Below are 19,861 nucleotides of genomic sequence, written 5' to 3'. Positions count from 1 at the left end.
CCGTCGCCGAGAAGGACCCAGGCGTGTCGCCGCACAAGCCGTCGCCGGGAAAGGACAAGTCGGTCGCCGACTGCGCCTACCTCCTGACGTTGCCTACGGTTTACGCTGTGATACCAGACCCGATGATCGTCGAAAACCCTAACATCCCAAGCTACCAACCGCACGTGCACACCACCTGCCTCGCCATTGACGATCCTGACGCCTAGGCTCTCATTGAGCGCACCAAGGACCATTTAGGTAATCAAGATGAGGTCGTCTTTGTGATTTTGTGTGGTTTTTGTGTTCAAATTCAATTGAGTCTTGAAATCTGAGGTTCTATGGAGTTTATGAGTTGTTACTGGAGGTCAGTAATTTTTCTTTTAGTTTTGTTTTGGTTGGATATTGCTTTTTCTTCGTTTTTCTGGCATTAACATATTATTATAGGTCAGTATTAAGGTCAATAACTAATTATTAGGGGTCAATAATTTTTCTTTTGGTTTCGTTTTGGTTGGAAATTGTCTTCTTCTTCGTTTTTATGTGTTTTGATAAATTATTGGGGGTCAATACATGGGTCAATAGTTGATTACTAGGGGTCAGTAACTTTACTGCCCCTCCGTAGAACTCTACTGTCCCCCAATAAAATCTCAGTAGAAGTTTATTGCTCCCTCAGTAGAAGTTTACTGTCCCCAGTAAAACATTTTTCATCATTACTGCCCCTAAGGTTTTATTGACCTCAGTAGAAGTTTACTGCCCCCTAGTAAAATCTCAGTAGAAGTTTATTGCCCCCCAGTAAAACATTTTTCATCATTACTGCCCCTTAATTAAACTTCAGCGATGGTGCAGTATACTTCCGGTAAGGTCCGGTGACATTTTTTATTAAAAAAAAATCAGCAATATTTCCGATGACCGGTGAGATTCCGGTGACATTTTAAAAAATCCGGCGAAATTCCAGTAACCGGCAAGATTCTGGTCACCGATGACATGAGTCCGGTGAGGTTCCGGCCAAATCTTCTCTCTCTATGCATGTTTAAAGGGTGAGGGCAAAATAGTCTTAAAATAATATTGATTGTTAAGACTTTAAATAAAGATTTGTTCATTGGAGCACAAATAGAGGTATCTTATATTGAAATGGGCTCTTAAAAAAAGTTATCATTGAAATAGGCAACGAAGGGTTAAAATTAGTACGTACTAGATAGGCGTTTTCCTTAGAATTTTAGCTTGAGGGGTAGTTCAATAGAACTTTATTTGTCTTCTAGTTACTTATGTATTTGGATTCATACAGACTTATTTTAATCAATTGACTTTTTGAAAAGTTTACAGACTTTTTAAAAAGTTCATAGACTTTCACTAATTTCTTAAAACCATCGATTTTTAATCACAAACTTTTACTGATTTCTGAAATCTACAGATTTCATATGAATGACTTATGTAGATTTCTTAATACTTACAGAGTTACAGGAAATGAACAAAAAATAAAGATGCAATGACAAACACATAATGACACCGATTATAAGTTGAGTGCTCATCTATCTAATTTCGATGCATACCATTATAATATTTGATTGAAATACATAAACATAGGTAACAAAAAAAACTATATTAACTTAACAACACGCATAGTTGTACGTAAACCAAAGACAAATATTCTAAAGTGGGACATTAGATGTTCACAAGTTTAATTCATATACACTAATATAATAATATATGATCATGTGGTTCTAATATCAAGAGTTAGTAGATAATATTTTAGGTTATTGAGGGTTACAAGCATTACAATTGAAATACAACAAAATATTAACATTCAAAAAACATTGAAAAGAATAGGTAGAATAGAACATTGATAGCACAAAATATTATAAAAAAGAAAAAAAAGATGATGTATTGTAGGATCAACCTATTCACATGTAAAGAAAAAGTCTGTCGTAGACTTTTCCAAATCTTTGCTCTAGTGGATAGAAAAATATTGGAGTTTGGTGTGTGTAATTTACACTACAAAGTCTACAATTATCCATGAGTTATTAATTCCATAAGTATGAATGATATTTTGAATACATCTGAACTTCTATTCATTTTAAAAAGTCTTAATTGAATACTCTTGAATTTTGGTGGAATTCATAATGATTTTTTAAAATCTAGTTGAATACACCCAGACTTTGATGGATTTTTAAAAGTCTGTATTGAATACACCTAAACTTTCAAATTCCATAGACTTCTTTAAAACTTCCACTAATTCCATATACAATACACCCCCCTTACTCTCACATCAGTCACATGAGGGGTCAAACCGTGATAGACACTTGACCCAAATTAAACGCCTGTTACCTAAAATTCGGAAATTCTTCAATACACCATGGTGGAAGTGAACCAGTAATTAAAATGAAATCTCAGCCGTTCATTTCATCAGCCCACTACACGGCACTAACTTCAATATTAACGTTGTTAACAATTGAAACCACGGTTACTGTTAAGAACTGAAACCAAAGTAAATATTCGATCGAGGAAGTGTTCAGACTAGCTCAATCTCATGATTCTCATCAGATGGAAAAGTGAAAAAAGGGTGTGAATTTTTTCGAAGAGGAGGAGAATTTCGAGCTCGTATTAAATCACTTGTGTCCTATGCTCGTCAAGATGACATCATTTTTGTCCGATTAGATTATTCGATGAGATGGAATCGCCGATCCAATATATTTGCAGAGCTCAGCTGCGATAGAGATGAGCCTTGGTTGCCATGGTCCAATCTGAATCTAGTGGTGGACTGGTGGGTTTAGAGAAGAAATGGAAGCGAGGTTTGTGAGACCCAGGAGAACTAGTTTCATGGTTGATAGTGAAGATTCAATCATCAAAGAGGAAACTGGTAACGGGTACAAAAATGTGAAGAAGAAAATTGAAAAAGGCCGTATTGCTTTCCCAGAACCAATTCATGTGAAATTTGAAATGGGTATAGTTGATTGATGACATTGGAACGGATGTGAGTGATTCTGGTGTTGCTGGAAGCATATATGCTTTCTTGTTTTGCATTAAGAGCATCTCCAACAGCTTCCCCATTTTCTTGAATTTCTCAATTTTGGGGAATATAAAGCTGTTTTTAGATCCAACAGCTTCCCCATCTCATTCCCTAAAATGGGGATGTAGAAGAAAGAGAAGCTTTCATTCCCCAAATTTGCAGCAAAACCTTCATTCCCCCAAATTAAATTCTTCACGTGCTCCAACGAATTCAAGACAACAATAGAATATTTGATTGGGTATTTTATTGTTACAATGAAATATATAATGTTTTTTTGTTATAATTAATAATGATATAATATATTTTTTGTTGTATTAAATACTGAAATCTCCAAAATGGAGAAGCTGTTGGATTTTAAGCATAATTTTTTTGGAGATTTTAGCTTTTGCTTTTCCATTTTAGAGAAATTTTGGAGATTCTCTAAGGGGTTATTTGAGAAGGTGGAACAAAGTAAAACAGCCATGGGCATATAGATATGAAAGTTTATGGTTGTGGACTTGTGGTTGTGGTCCGGTGGAGAGCAATAATGTCGAAGAGGAAGAAGAAAGTAGCAGATCTGGATTTCTAGATAATTAACCATGGTTCGCTAACTCTGTTAACGCACGTGACTGGGTTCAAGTATACCAAGGTGCGCTGAATCCGCTCCACCTAAAATTATACCAAAACAAAACAGAAAAACCATTTGGGTCACAAACGAGGACAAGACCAGAAGGCCAGCACCAACTCTTATGAAACACGATGAAGATAAGGCATAAGATCGACTTGTGTAGTTGTGTTCTCTTCTGTTCTTGTTGACATCGTATTCCGATTTGATCTCAGAATTGCGGGAGCTTCAGGGTTATTTTTGGTGACTCGATCCCCTGTTGGAAGATAATGCACGTTGCTGTGCTCGGCTAGGGCACTTCAAGTTGGAAGATGATGCACCCTAAACTAATAATATGAACCGTCTCTACATGGCCAACCATAGTATTATTGAGTTTGCAAAGATCTATAATCTATGTCGTCCACTCGTCCACTACTGGATCAATCACCAAATCGCATCTCCCTTCTAATGACTGCGTCAATAATGATAGAATGATCCTATTGTGTTCACAGCTCCACCATAGCAAACATATGGAATCATTTCAACTGTCTTCACATTTCCTCCCTAGCTTTTCTTGAGTTGTAATCATCTAATTGTGCCCCTTTAATCTGATTTATCAGATCATGGAAATTGAAGAGTGAAGACCGCAATTCCCTGATACTGCTAAGTGGTTCGAGTTCCATACGTCCGAATGGGTTTTAGCGTCCAAATGTTTGGTTGAAGTTCCACTAACATTTGAAGGAGAATATGTACATGCCTATGGTACTTATAAGAGTATATCGAGTCTTGTCACTCATGCCCCATCTTCTGATTCTTATCCCTACAACTATTATCCACCTTTCCAACTTTGGCTAAAGCTTTCGGATCATTTCGTGTTGATTAATGTTTAGATACCTTGGATTTTCACTAATCTTTCGTGTTGGACTTCACTTCCTTTTCTTCGACTTGTAGTCTTGTACAGTTGTATCGTTGTATGTATTATGTACGAACTAACATAAATTAATTTTGGTGGAAGATAGCATACACTTAGCGACAACTATTTTGTTATTTAATAGAATTAATCAAGAGAAATAAATAGTTTAAGAATTGAAAACAAAAGACTAGTTGTTTGTTTTTATTAATAAGTTCAAAAGACTAGTTTTTATAACTACATCAACTAGTTTTTTGAACTTATTAATCATTAGTTGTGTGGGTTTAAAAACATAATAATGTTTTCATAATCAAGATCTGAAACGTTTATGATGACACGGGTTATGTGTTTTTAAGATCAGAAACCGTTATGAATCTGAAATATTTTGAAGCGGTTTGTTTTCCGGTTCTTTTCGATTCCAGTATAAAAGTAAATTGTAGAAAACTAAACATATTGTATATGAGATTATGGCGTATTCTACTGCTACTATGCTTCATAATTATGCAATATGCAAAAGACCTACAAATACAACAGTATTCCTATCAACAACAAAAAATACAATAGTATTCACGTTTTTCGTATTTTTTTTATTCGAACCCCGTAATGGTTTGTTTTAAAACGGTTCGGTTTGTATAACAGTGATATTTTTATTTGCCGCAATCCGAACTGAACTGGTTTATTCCATCTGGTTTGGATCGGTTCTGAGCAGAATCGGACCAAAAGGCACATGCCTAGTTGTAGTGTGAGTTTGTTAACATTTATTCATTAAAAGTCACTCGTTACAAACAAAAACACAAACTCTGAGAAAAAAAAAAAAACAAACACAAAAATATATATGGGCTTAGCACGAAGAGAAGCTTTACATCCATTTATGGAGATGGATGTCCCTAAAATCCTGTAAGGATTTCGAGTTCTGTAAGAAACTCTAGGTGGCGGCAAAGTCTCACAGGCCAAACGCAGTAGCAGTGACATGTAATGGATCGAGAGGCAAAACTTTAGCCTACCTTTCCTCCACGAAACAAAACTTGCTTCATGAAAGAAATTTGATTACATACCAGATAGTATCATCATAATCTTCATAAATGGATCAACCTATATTGATTGATCAAACAAATAATTACAAAAATTCAATTTTGTTGTAAGAATAAATTGGGTTCCATAACAAGAACAGAGACCCAGATCAGTTAAGATCATAAGCCTCTCCTCCTTTACAAAACCCATATATATAAAAGTCTAAAATCTAATCAGATCGAGCGCCAAATTTAAATCCCTATAGCCTGAGTTCAAGCTGCTTTGAACTTTGCCCTGCTACTTGTTCCTCCGCCTTGGGAGACGTCGCTCTCTGCTGGCTGTGGTTCACTTGGTATGGAGCTACCGCAACAACTCTGAAATTCAAACAACCCAATAAGATCTCTATTCACCCAATTCAAGAACTTATAATTCTAATTATTCAAAAACAAACCCAAAGTATTTAGGAAATGAATTTACCTCTCTTTTCTCTTGGCCAAAAACTTATGAAGCGAAGCCCTTCTCATAATAGGCAAATCCGAGGCAATAGCCGGAGGCGGTTGCAGTTGTTGCTGCTGTGGTTTCACTTGCTGTGGTTTCACCACAACATTAGACTCACTTGAAGAAACAACAGGGCTTCCTTGGGTAGCCAACCCCATGATCTCCTTGGCCTTCTCCGGCGAAAGGTCGCTGAAGACGAGCACCTGGCCGCCGTAAAAGATAGTCATGGGAGCAGATCTAGGCTGATCCGGATTGGCAGCCGGTGGTGCCGGGCTGGCCTCCATGGCGTTGAGCAAGTTCATGGTGGCCGGGGGAACCGGCTTGACTCCGAAGCTGTCGCCCTGGAGGTACTGGCTTCTCTTCTCCTTCAAGTACTGGCTGAGGAGGTTGCATGTCTGCGCAAAGTTGGATCTCTCGGCCATTGTTGAGATGAAATTTGAGAATTTGAGAGGGTTTGGATTGGAATGTAAGGAAAGGAACGGAAGATGTGTTGGTGATGGTGGAGTAGTTGAGGGAGGTATGAATATATATGGTGGAGTCAAACAAGGCTTGCTCTTATCGGCCTTCTGAGCTTTCTCTTGCTGTCTTTTCCTTTGAATATAATATCAACTCTCACTTTTTTAAGGCACGTGTTTTTTGCATTAGGAAAAGATGGCAAAGTAGAGTTACGGAAATGCCCTTTGCGGTGGGAGTGGCGTGGTGGGGGTGGTTCGGTCATTTCCGTTATGTTCGGTGAGAGGGGGTGTATGATTCCGCATTCCCGTGCCGACAAGGACCAAGCATGTGGCCCGCTCGTGGGGGAGAGAAACCTTCCTTCCTCAGTTTTCCGTGTCTTCGAGATTCGCGAGTTTCGGCACGTGATACATATTTCCGCCCGGGGTGGTTTGGTCATTTTAAAGAGTGGACTACGGGAGTGACGCGTGTCGGGTTTTTAGTAGCTACGTTTGGGGTGGTGGACGGGTTCGATTCACGTGGCTAGATGTGTGGAATATTTTTGGGTTTTTTTTTGCTGCTTCTGTAGGAACACGCGTTTTCTTTCGACCTAATCCGGGGACATGTCGTTTTCCTCTACCCTTCTAGGGTTTCTATTTTCTAAGAGGGCCGTACAGTTCTAGTGACACATTAATGTTCATGCTTGGACAGTTTAGACATCACCGGGGAGTTTAGAAAGACCGGAACTCGAATGAAAAGTTGGGTTGGATTTAAGCTTGGGGATTTTTAAGACCTCATCCTCTACACAGGTGATATCGGAATCTCTCATGTTATGATGCATTCTTTACGATTTAAGTATTACCTCTGTTTTTCTCTCAAAAAAAAAAAAATAATATTGCCTCTGCTTTTCTCTCTTGTTGAGCATGTTGTTCTTAAATTCAAGTTCAAAATGGTTTTCAATAGTTGACGTGATTGTTGCTTCTTAGAGTATTGCTTTGTGGTTAAATTGAAGGCGATCTATGTGAATGAGTGATAGATTTACAAATCGGACATCTCGATGATTTTATTATTAGAGTTATATTGATTTTGTGCTCTACACACTCTTTATTTACGTTGTATATGACGTAGGGTTCCGGGGATTAGAAATTTTCTCATTCCATGCATATAGTACAAGGCTCGTGTTTAGAGACCACATTACATCTATTACGTTAGTTCGAACCCCACTACCTTTATCGCCTCAAGTTTGTCAACTCAAGGTATAACTCTAATTCGTGAACGAAATTCTTAAGTCTCTCATTTCCATTGAAATAATGAAATAGGATATATATTAAGTAGATTAATAGATTGTGCGTCTAAGATTTGAACCGTGAGTCCTTCAAAAGATATTCAACAAATTATAATATTTTGAAGGAAGGACTAACTAATTAAGGAGGATCATGTACGAATATGTGTATCAAAATTTGTAATAGAAGATATATATATATATATATATATATATATATATATATAGAATCGTGGACCTCAATGGTTGTTGAGGAATTTACAATTTCTTTTTTCTCAAAAGACCTAGGTTTTTTTTTTTTGGTCGAGCTAAATATCCAAGAAATTTACAATTGTCCTTTTTAATACTAGTTTTCATTAAAACTTATATCAAATTAAACAAACAGTCATCATGGAAATAGAGGTGGCTTCGACTTAATTTAACAGTTAACTAATACGACTTGTATTCGAAATCCACCAGTGTGGAACTGTGGGTTGCTGCTTCCTATTTTCTTCTCGAGTATACTAATCATTCTAGGCATGATCGATTCATGTGAAAGCCTAAATATATGTCACTAAACATTTTCTAAACAAAGCGTACAATACCACCCATAATATTCAATCCTAGTTCCTCATTTTCTTTTATAATACATAGTTGTCGATCACGTACTATACAATTTGTTGACCAAGATATATTAGTTTACCCAGACTTTGCTACTTAGCAAAAGCAGCCATATTCAAAACGTGGAATCCTTCACAGCATAGTTTAATGGAGACGGGGTTGCCCATTACCATAAACAAAACATAGATCAAACGCATGAAATAGTGGGTAGAGCATTTGGTAATGAGAATCTTTCAATAGAGAGAGGTCAAATGTTTTTAGAAAAAGCACATGATAAATGTTTACTTATAGACTATAGTTTGTGTGGTGTTATTGAAATTGTATTGTAGATTTGGAGACAGCAGGCCATCGTTGGCGCTACTCTCACGAAACTTCCATCTCTTTGCAATTGGTAATTGCCTTGAAGATTCAAAGTTTGAATAGTTCAACAGTTCCGCATCACATCAAGATTGATTAAGAAAGACAAAGCGCACCACCACAATTTTCTATTCGGTCCATACTACTAGAATTTTCGCATAATATGAATGAGTTTTATAATTTCCCATCGAAACGATCAGTTTTTATAAATCTTAAGTACTTCATCAAAATTGACCATAAAAGTAGACGCGTTTTGCTTTCTAGATATATGTTGAGATTTATCTAGATGCGGGATATGTGACACAAAAAGATGATTAAAATGACTGTTAGCCTCATGATACAAAACCGGTCAGCTCTAGAGTATTTTATACTAGTTACAAGCAATGTTTTAAAAAACGCTAGGCGCTAGGCGCTAGGTGCTAATCGGGTGGACAACCGGTGACTAGCGTCTAAAGAATTAATCAGGGGATATAATCGGTTTTCTAGCTCTTTAGACGGATCATAAGTAAAACGGTGAAACACCACCTACCTAGCGCCTAGGCAGAGATTAATCTGCTCTAGGCGAGGATTTTTAGAACATGGTTACATGGATAATCATAATATCAGTATCAGACATACGGTATATGCATGTGTGTGTAATACTAGTTACATGGATAATCAAAATACTACATCGAAACAAGAGAGATTTTTTTTTTTCTAGTTACACACACATGCATATACTAGCACATGCATCTACCGTATTAGATAATCAATATTTTTCTAATTAGATCTCCATGATTTCAGACATACAATAGATGTATTTTATACTAGTTACATGGATAATCATTGTTGAGATATAAATCTCACATCGGGAAAATAGACATTGTGTGTGGATTTATAAGGGTTTGGGCCATTCCACTCATTGCTAATTGGTTTTGGATGTGAACCCAATACTATTTTATCATGGTATCAAAGCGGGTTACTCACGTCTACGTGTGAATGTGTAACTGCCACACAGGCTCCACGTCACTCAAATAGTTGTTCACGTGCAAAGGAGGACGCAGGTAGGGGCAAGCTGGGGCCACTGCCCCCACTCAGTTTTCAACAACTGGCGCCTGAGTATTTTTTTTTTCTTCCCCCTTAAGCCTTTCTTCCCCCTTAAGTCTTTAGTCCTTAACCACATTTCCTTATCCAACTACGTTTTGTATCCAACTAGTACATATATATACATTTTTATATTACATATATATATATATATAATAACAATTGACATAATTGTATGATGAGAATTGGATCACGCCTAAAACACCAAAACCCTTTATATTCTATGTTCTTATTCTCTTCGTCAGTTCGCTGTTCGTCATCCCCAAAACCCTTTATAACAATCGATGATGCATTCTTCTTCTCAATTTACTACTTTATTTTTTGGATTGATGACTTGCTGATTAAACAAATTTACAATTGTAGGTTGTGAGAGATCAGAGATGGAGAGATATTTAAACGAACATCAGGTGAGTTATCTTCAACTCATGTACAGAATGAAAGATCAAAACAGAGTCGTGTAAAGATTAACTTGGGTGAGCTTCCTTCTGATCCTGGATTAAGGACGAAAATTTCAGATTATCATCATGATGTTAGGGATAAAATTCAAAGAGAGTATATGTTAAGAGGTCCTTGTCAGCCTTCAAATCTTTTGTTTGTTCAAACACAACGTGGAGCGGGAAAACGAAGGTTCTGTGTAGACTGGTTTGATGAATTTTCAAATTGGTTAGAATATAGCATATCTAAAGATGCTGCATTTTGTTTATGCTGCTATTTGTTCAAACCAAATGTTGGTGAGCAAGGAGGAGGTGATTGTTTCAGTGGTATTGGCTTTCGAAATTTCAAGAAGAAAGACAGATTGTATGATCATATAGGAAAGACGCACAATAGTGTCCACAATCAAGCAGTGCAAAAATGTGAAGATTTGATGAATGAAAACTAGCATATTAGGAACGTTATCAATCAGAATGCACATCAATCTTAGTAGATTATCAAATTCGACTAGAAGCATCAGTTGATTGCATTCGCTTTCTCCTAAGACAAGGCCTTGCCTTTCGTGGTCATGACGAATCAGAGAACTCAAGCAATCAAGGTAACTTTCTTGAGCTTTTACAGTTTCTTGCTTATCATAATGATGAAGTGAGAGCAATTGCATTGAAGAATGCTCCTGAAAATCTTAAATTGACATCTCCTAGGATTCAAAAAGACATAATGAATGTTGTTGCTGTTGAAACTACAAATGTTATTATTAAAGATATTGGTGATGCTTTTTTCTCTATTCTAGTTGATGAGTCCAGAGATGTATCTGTAAAGGAGCAGATGGCTGTTATTTTTCGTTATGTGGATAAAAATGGTTATGTGATTGAATCCTTCATAGGCATTGAACATGTTGAGAGTACCACTGCTATGTCACTTGAGAGAGCTATAAATGCGCTATTTTCTAAACATGGATTAAACATCACTAGGCTACGTGGTCAAGGTTATGATGGCGCGAGTAATATGAGTGGAGAATTTAATGGTCTGAAGACACTTATTTTGAAGGAGAACTCGAGTACTTTTTATGTTCATTGTTTCACACATCAACTTCAATTAGCTCTTGTCGGTGTTGCCAAAAAACATGACATTGTTGGTGCATTCTTTATATCAGTGGTTAGGGTTGTAAACATTGTTGGGGCATCTTCTAAACGCCGAGACATTTTTCGAGCAAAGCAATCTATTAAGGTCATTGAGGCACTTCAAATTAGAGAACTTACAAGTGGACAAGGAAGCATTCGTGTGACACGCGTTGGAGCTCACACTATGGTACTCTTATAAACTTTATTGTCATGTTTTCTTCTATCATTGATGTGTTAGATGAAATATCATCTGACAAAGTGAGTTCTGATCAGAAGCATGAAGCATATATTTCTTTCAAGTTGCTACAATCATTTGATTTCATATTTAGTTTGCATTTGATGAGAATTATACTTGGAATCACTCATGAGTTGTCTCAAGCTCTACAAAAAGATGATCAAGACATAGTGAACGCCATGGATTTAGTGAAAGTGTGCAAGAGAAAATTGTAGACCATGAGGGAGAATGGATGGGTTTCTTTGTTGGAAGAAGTTGTTCTCTTTTGCGGAAAAGAGAATATCAATGTTCCAAACATGGATGCTCAATACGTATGTCCAGGAAAATCAAGGCGTAAAGCTCCAGAAATGACAAATATGCATTACTATCGCTTTGACTTCTTTTGTGTTGCCAACTTCAAGAGCTAGACAATCGATTCAATGAGGCTAGTACTGAACTTCTCCTTTGTTTGGCATGTCTCAGTCCTAATTACTCATTTGCAGCCTATAACAAGCAAAGTTTGATGCGCCTTGCTGAGCTTTATCCTCAAGATTTTTTTGCATCAGAGTTGCTATTTCTAAAGATTCAATTAGAGACATATATTGATGATATGCGGTCTAATGACAAGTTTCAAGAATTGCAAGGGATTGCTAATCTTGCAAAGAAATTAGTTGAGACAAGAAAGCATAAGACATATTCTTATGTTTATTTGCTGATCACTTTGGCGCTGGTACTTCCTGTTGCAACGGTGTTTATTGAAAGAGCTTTCTCTGCCATGAATATCATAAAGAATCGAATTCGCAATCGAATGAGAGACCAATGGATGAATGACAACTTAGTTGTATATCTTGAGAAAGATATATTCAGTTCCATAGACAATGAGTCTATTATTCAACGATTTCAAAAGATGGCACCTCGTAGAGGACAATTATAGATGTGGAAGCACTCTGCTTTCTAGGTATGTGCTCTTTTTTATGCTTCTTGCTAGCTCTCTGTTTTGTTTAACCTTTTGTGCCATGGAAGATTTTTTTTCCAAGTTGTAGAGCTAAGCATGATAATATTTAATCCTTGTATGAGATATATTTGGATTATACTTCAATGCACTTTACATCTCTTATATATTCAGAAGTTCTGTTCTTTTCTTTTTTTTAATTTGGTTACATGAACTTGGAAGTTGGAAGTTGAACTCTGTTTCCCTATGTTCTTCTGTTTTGTTGTATGCTATTGTTGATTTGGTGGAAATTTGTTCATAGCTGAGTTAGATAGAACTTGCCCCCATTGAGATATTTTCCTGCGTCCGCCACTGTTCACGTGTATGGCTTGAAGATTCGCCACACGTGCAGGGGCGTGTTGAGATATAAATCCCATATCGGGAAAATGGACCTTACATGTGGATTTATAAGGGTTTGGGCAACTCCACCCATATTGTCATAATACTAGTTACAGTGTGTGTAATATCTCCTTTGTGTCATTGTGTGAATAATTGAAGAACAACTAACCTTGTATTCTTCCTTCTTTTGGTCTGAATCTCTAAAAAAACTAACCCTCTTTTGGTCTGTATGCATGCTTCCTTCAATCTCTCTAAAAAACAAGCAAATGGCTACACAAAAAGATGTTGATCACCCAATCCTAAAATATGTCCCATGTGAGTAACTCAGTTTAAAGAACAACATTAGCATCATTCTATGTTGCCAAGTACTTGCCAGCCCAACCCAAAATTATAGGCTTCCATTGTATTTGTTTTTCTTACACTTTTGAAATTACTCACCAGCCATCTACAATTCGAAGCTGTAAGAGTTGTTTCAATTTCGTTAGGAAGATAACAAGTATCACAGTACTAATCAATAGCTTATAGTCCATTTGTGGTCACTGCACTTTTTATGAAGGTCTATATGTATCAATGGAATAATTCTTATACTTAAAACGAATTGGAACATCACCTAATATTATGACCAGAAATAATTGACAAATAACTAATTGCTAAGATTAGCTTAACAAAATAACCCACAAAAGATTTTTGTCTCCATTGGCTCCAAACAACCAGAGAAAAAACAATAGTGCAACTGACGAAAACCTTCCCAGGAAAAATCTCACCACCTTCTATTCACATTTACTCCTATCAAAGTTAGGTTTTCTTCTCATTCACCAGTACCTAATCTTCTTGTTCATTATGGTTTGCATGAGTTGTCGTCTCAGATTCTGAGTTTGAGAAGCCCTAAGTACCTACCAGACGCAGTTGGCGGGTATCTGGTTCCCAACGTGAGAGGGATTTGACTCTTGTATCCCTATTATCATATTCAATTTTCAATACAACTACAACTGAAAACCCATCTAAGCAGGTCCATAACGGTCAAACCAAAAAAGAGCCAGAAGGAACGGTTATAACGGTTTTTCGAAATTCTGACTAGTTCAAAGCAACTGCGTCTGAGTCTCTTCCTTTAGGCCTCTCTTCCTCATTCTGAGGTCTCTCTCTTGCTCACACCCCCGAAAAACAAACAAGAAAAAACTGAAACAAAAACGAACCCCAGGTTTTGATTTTCTAATTCCCACACCATGAACACATTTCCAAAATAACCTTAATTACTAATGGCTGCAGCTGCCGGGCTCAATCTTCACCGCCCGTACCTCCTCCTCTGCATAATCTTCCTCTCCTTTTCCCCATTGACATATTCGATAACCGATGCCGAAGCGTTGCTCAAGTTCAAGCAATCACTCACCAATGCATCTGCTTTGGATTCTTGGGTGCCTAACTCTGCACCATGCACGTCAGGTACGCAATGGGCAGGAACCGTATGCTTTAATGGGAACGTTACGGGTCTTCGTCTAGGGGGAATGGGTTTGTCTGGCACACTAGACTTTAAATCGCTTATCGAAGTCAAGAGTCTTCGAAGCATGAGCGTAAAGAACAACAATTTCTCCGGCTCCATCCCGGATTTCAACGTCATTGGCCCCTTGAAGGCTATCTATTTGTCCGGGAATCAGTTTTCCGGTGAGATCCCATCCGACTTTTTCACCGACATGGACTCGTTGAGGAAAGTCTGGCTGGACCGCAATAATTTCAGTGGGAAAATTCCTGCATCTCTTGCGGAAACTCCGAATCTGCAGGTACTGCGTCTCGAGGACAATGAATTCAGTGGAAGCCTCCCGGATATGAGCCAAGTTACTTTGACGGTCCTCAATGTGTCTAATAACAAGCTGGAGGGGGAGATTCCGAAGAGTCTGCAGGATAAATTTGATAAGACTGTGTTTTCCGGAAACTCAGGTCTTTGTGGGTTGAATGTGGGCAAGGAATGTACTAATGCACCATCACCATCACCATCACCATCACCAACGAGTTCTAATGAGGGTAGTGGCTCAAAATCGAGTTCGAAAAGTAAGAAGGGAAGCTCTACAATTGTTATTGCATTGTCAGTAACTTGCGCGGTGGTGCTTCTCATTCTTATCCTTCTATTGTTTGTCAGATCAAGGAGAAAGAAGGCAGATGAGAATATGGATAGGCTTGGAACCCAAAACACTCAAAGCTATGATCATTCTCCTTCTCCTCAACAAGCACAAGTAGAAGCGGTTGAGTTGAATGTGGCGGAGATCAATCGTAGGGAAAGGGAAGTAGGGGAGTCATCTGCATCAGTTAGTAATGCTAGAAAGAGTACTAGCTCGGCGCGCAAGAGCACTTCGAGTCATGCTAAAGGATTAGGCGGGATGCCGGAGCTAGTGATGTTGAATGAAGAGAAGGGAGTGTTTGGGTTGACGGATTTGATGAAGGCCGCAGCCGAGGTACTTGGAAATGGGGGGATGGGTTCATCTTACAAGGCTGTCATGGCGAATGGGTTGGCGGTTGTGGTAAAAAGGATAAGAGAAATGAATGCAATGAGTAGAGAGGGGTTTGATGCAGAGATGAGGAGGCTTGGGACTCTACGCCATTGGAATGTCTTGACTCCTCTGGCTTATCACTACAGAAAAGAAGAGAAGCTGTTAGTTTATGAGTACATCCCCAAGAGCAGCTTGCTTTATCTATTACATGGTATGATTTTTTCCTTCCTTTTGATTCTAACCTTTTTATGACAAGCAGCACAATGAACAATATGAACAAATGAGGTGAACTGCTATTTCTTGAGGTCTGATATGTTATGTTGCTATTTTGTCTGTTTGGCTCTCTAGTTAGATGTAATCGTATGTGCACTAATGAACAAGTTTAAATATGACAATGTTTCTATAAAAAAAACAATATGACAATGTTGTCTTAAGAATCCAAATGTGACACTGGCTAGAACTTGGTACCTTACGAGATGGAGCTGCAATGTTGATGTCATTGTATAAACTAACTTCCATATTTCTTTTTGGTGCTGCAACGTTGATGTTTTCTGATAAGGATGTGATATAATTTCAGGTGATCGGGGATCGTCTCACGACCAACTTAACTGGCCTGCTAGGTTAAAGATTATTCAAGGAACAGCAAGAGGGATGGGTTTTATCCATAATGAATGTTCAGGCTATGATTTGCCCCATGGCGACCTAAAGTCAAGCAATGTACTAATTGGCCCCGACTATGAGCCCTTGCTTTCAGAGTTTGCATTTGCTCCAATGATCAACTCTTCACATTTACCACATGCCTTGTTTGCATACAAAGCCCCAGAAGCTTCAGAGTATGGCCTAGTATCACCCAAGTGCGATGTGTTCTGTCTAGGAGTCCTCATACTTGAAACCCTAACGGGCAAATTCCCTTCTCAGTATCTCAACCATGGCCAAGGTGGGACTGATGTAGTCCAATGGGTGCGGTCGGCTATGGCAGAAAGAAGAGAAATGGAACTATTAGACCCCGAGATTTCAAACGAACAGGGTTCAATCAGTGAAATGGAGAAGCTCCTCCACATTGGTGCAGCCTGCACAGAGAATGATCCGAGGCAACGGTTAGACATGATGGAGGCTATTCGAAGGATAGAGCAAATAAATGCCGTAGGAACTAGTGAAGAGGCTGCTAGAGACGGTTATGCAAACTCTTCTTTAGCAGTACCAAAGACAACTCATGTACCAACATTGCGAGAAGGGGTAGCAGATATGCCTGCACGGCCAGCTTCTGAGTCCGAGATCATCAGACTGGCATCGCGCAGCTTCCGAAGCAGATCGGGGTGATGGGACGATGGTAGTAATGTTAGGCAATGAGTGATGATACGTGGTGTGACGACCTCGAAGAAGTTGAAGTATACTCCAAGTGAAATGAGAGAAGAGTGGCCTCCATACTTGCTTTCTGGGGTATTATTTGTACGAGTAATAAGGGTAAGAAAGCAAGTGTGTAAAGGATGGAAGATACAAAGTCCTGTATACAACATTAATATGACTCCTAACGTACATATTACCTCTTTGAGTTCTCTAATTGGGTTATTCTCCTTGTTGTTAAGTAGAACAGTTACACTGTATGAGCATGTTGCTTCTTCTGTAGTCATTTCCTTCTAATAAAATAGATAATAGGTTATAGCCTGTTTCATAGACCAATATGATTTGTAAGCCACACTTTCGATAGAGGAAAGACACTATGACGCTATGTACTATATATAGCTACAAATTTGTGTTCAAATGTTCAAGGAAATCCAGGATGAACGCACTCCAGATCGAAAGAGATATGCCATGCATGTTAAATGTTTGTAAGATTATCTTTCTGATTTTGGGTACAAACATCAAGATAATGAAAAGATAAAACACAAAAAGTAGTTTGCTTCTTCTTTGTTTTGTCAAGACTTTCTTAAGTTTGAAACTTTATTAAATTGCTTAATGCTTAATGTTATTTTGTGTTCAAGTTGGTTTGAACTTTTGAAAACTTGGAATATCTTTACTTTCATGTAAATATGTCTTAAATTCCAGGCTTTGAGGATAAAAAAAAATAAAAAAACCAAGATAACAATGCAAATTCGATCCGAAATAATTAAACGGTTCAGATCGCATATCCTATTTTGAAAGAATGGATCCAATCCGAACGCAACCCTAATCATACGGGTCTTTTGGCCTCATGTCGATGTAATAGGAACTTCTTGGCTTGGACAGGTTAATTCGCTTTCTAGTATGTATAGTGTCCACGATTTCCTTTTAGTTTCAGTTTTAGTTTAATAAAGAGATTGCCCTTATGCTTGTTTTGGACCTAGCTCGCTCCTGCTTGACCTAGCAATATATGGTCGCATGGCTCTTTGCCAATGAAATATATCCATATGTTTTTTTAAGTAAAAATATCAAATTGATGTTTTCAGTTTTTCTTTATAAAAGTTGAAAATATTTTCATTTTTTATATTTTACGTTTTGAGAAATGTTTCACCAAACATATTTTCATCTCTGTTTCATCAATGAAAATGAAAATACGTGCATGATGAAAACATTATAGAACGACCTTACTCCGTTTTGTGCTTTGTGTAGTTCCACTTCAAAGTTTGTGGTGAGATGAACTCGACCAAATTAGATTTCGGACCACAAATTCCAGGTGCGGAGCGATAAATAATCCCTACTATATATGATGATCATAAGCCCTATCCTAGAAAACTTGTGTGCCAGCGATACTGGCTTTTCCTCGGATTGGAGAAGAGAGAGTGAGAGATTTTCATTCATGCTGATCGATTTCCACCTCGATCGAAATCAGCTGCATTTTGCTAAAACATTTTGTCCAGAAAGAGAAATGGACTTTGTTTATATGATTCAGGTCAACCCTTCTCTAGTTTAGAGACCTTAATTACAGCTGCAGGTAAACAACAAAACCCTAAACAATATTAAACATCATAACAGCTGGAGATAATGAGATGTGGATTATTATTATAGAGGCCTAAATATATTTAGGGTCTCGTAATCCGACACACAACATTTCCCATTGTCATAGCTTGAAACGAAAACCGGGCCCCAGATCAACAGCGTCCCCATTATAAATTGTTAGCTGCTATATAGTTTATGATCGTTTGTACCTTAAGTGACACTTACCAATGCTTAAACATTGAACCAGGATCGAATTTAACACTAGTTCTATTATAATCAGATTCTTATTAGTGAATGAATAAGAAAACCACAGTCAGGCTATGGGAAATATAAAGATATATCAAGAGACAGTTGTAAGATATCAGATTTGAGCAATTCTATGAGATTTATGACACAAGCTAGCATTTTGGGAATCGTTTTGGAGGTAGATTAAATTTGAGTTCATTTGTATCTTCGGTTACAAGAAATATCCTTTAGCTTTATGATGAAAGAATCAACTTGTTTTATTTTGTTTTTCTTCTAAAAACATGCAGAAAATGTTTACAGGTGTTTTTTTTTTTAATTTGTTCTTTCTGAATAGAAATGATTGCAGGTGTAAAATTTTGAGAATGAAAATTTGCAATCTGTTCTAGGATATTCTCTATGTGTGTTTTGGTCTTATGCCAATAGGATATGTAATTAGACTAGATCTATGTATTCATATCCTTACCATATTGGTATTGTGTAATTCCCTATATAAAGGGCTCCTATCAATGAATAAGATGATGATTCTCTTGCTATCTCTTTCTCTCTACCATTAATCATTCATCACGTTATCATGCACTTTGTTCTAACCCTAGAGCTAATAGCCCATCATTTTTTTTTGGACAAATTACTGGTCACTCCGCTAACTTTAGGGTGCTCGACAGTTTAGTCTGTTATCTTTCAATTTCAATCAATCACTCCGCTAACTATCCAATTTCACACAATTCGGCCCATCCGTTAAGTAGCCGTCCAAATCGATGGTTAAGTGCTGACGTGGCACACCAAAAATCAATTAATTATTCATTTTTCTCATTTTCCATTTCTCTCCCAAATTTCCAATTATCCCCCAAAATTCCCAATCTCATTTTTCAGCCAACACCAAATTCCCAGTCAATATAGTCCGACCCTTCTTCCCTTTTCTCCTTCTTCTTCCTCTCCACATTTTCCCATCTATCCCTCAAACTCTCTCACTCAACCGCAGCAGAAGAGAAGAGCAGAGCAATGGCTTTCATCAAGGCCTCAAAGCCCCGCGCCTACTTCAAGCGTTTCCAGTTCAAATACAAGCGCCGCCGTGAGGGCAAGACCGACTACCGCGCCTTGGCATTCTCTCGGCTCAACTTCACCGCCAGAGTCAAATCCGTCTACCCAGGCCCGCCGGTTCATCGAAATCTTAATCTCCGCCCGCTTGTAAAGCGCGTCGCCGCGCTCAGCGTCGAAGAGGCTCTTCTTGCAGAGCGGGGAGAGCGCGACGTCGATGGCGTCAAGAGCGGATGTTTTGAAGCCCTGGGCGTCGAGAGCGAGGGCTGTGAGGATGTGAGCGGTAGCGTCTTTCGAATCGAGAGCGATGGCCTTGTCGGCGTGAGGGCTTGTTTGGAGAGAGAGGCG

The 19,861-nt window shown here is 38.1% G+C and overlaps 2 protein-coding genes and 1 pseudogene across 2 annotated transcripts; 2 read left to right on the top strand and 1 right to left on the bottom strand.

Moving 5' to 3' along the window:
• Positions 1-5,454: 5,454 nt before the first annotated feature.
• Positions 5,455-6,574, bottom strand: LOC101305492 (protein TIFY 10B-like). The gene is made up of 2 exons (XM_004303663.1): positions 5,965-6,574; positions 5,455-5,861 (listed from the first exon to the last, which is right to left on the bottom strand). The coding sequence occupies exons 1-2, from the start codon at positions 6,405-6,407 to the stop codon at positions 5,747-5,749; spliced, it is 558 nt and encodes a 185-aa protein (XP_004303711.1). The 5' UTR covers positions 6,408-6,574; the 3' UTR covers positions 5,455-5,746.
• A 3,545-nt stretch (positions 6,575-10,119) lies between these two features.
• Positions 10,120-12,440, top strand: LOC101313916 (annotated as a pseudogene).
• Positions 12,441-14,092: 1,652 nt separating this feature from the next.
• Positions 14,093-16,636, top strand: LOC101313630 (probable inactive leucine-rich repeat receptor-like protein kinase At5g20690-like). The gene is made up of 2 exons (XM_004305714.1): positions 14,093-15,527; positions 15,894-16,636. The coding sequence occupies exons 1-2, from the start codon at positions 14,093-14,095 to the stop codon at positions 16,634-16,636; spliced, it is 2,178 nt and encodes a 725-aa protein (XP_004305762.1).
• The last annotated feature ends 3,225 nt before the right edge of the window (positions 16,637-19,861 follow it).

The sequence above is a fragment of the Fragaria vesca genome, linkage group LG6 (assembly GCF_000184155.1).
Source record: "Fragaria vesca subsp. vesca linkage group LG6, FraVesHawaii_1.0, whole genome shotgun sequence".
In the NCBI taxonomy this organism is placed as follows: domain Eukaryota; kingdom Viridiplantae; phylum Streptophyta; class Magnoliopsida; order Rosales; family Rosaceae; genus Fragaria; species Fragaria vesca.
Note: the sequence above shows the minus strand (reverse complement) of the source record. Positions and strands in the feature narration are given on the sequence as shown.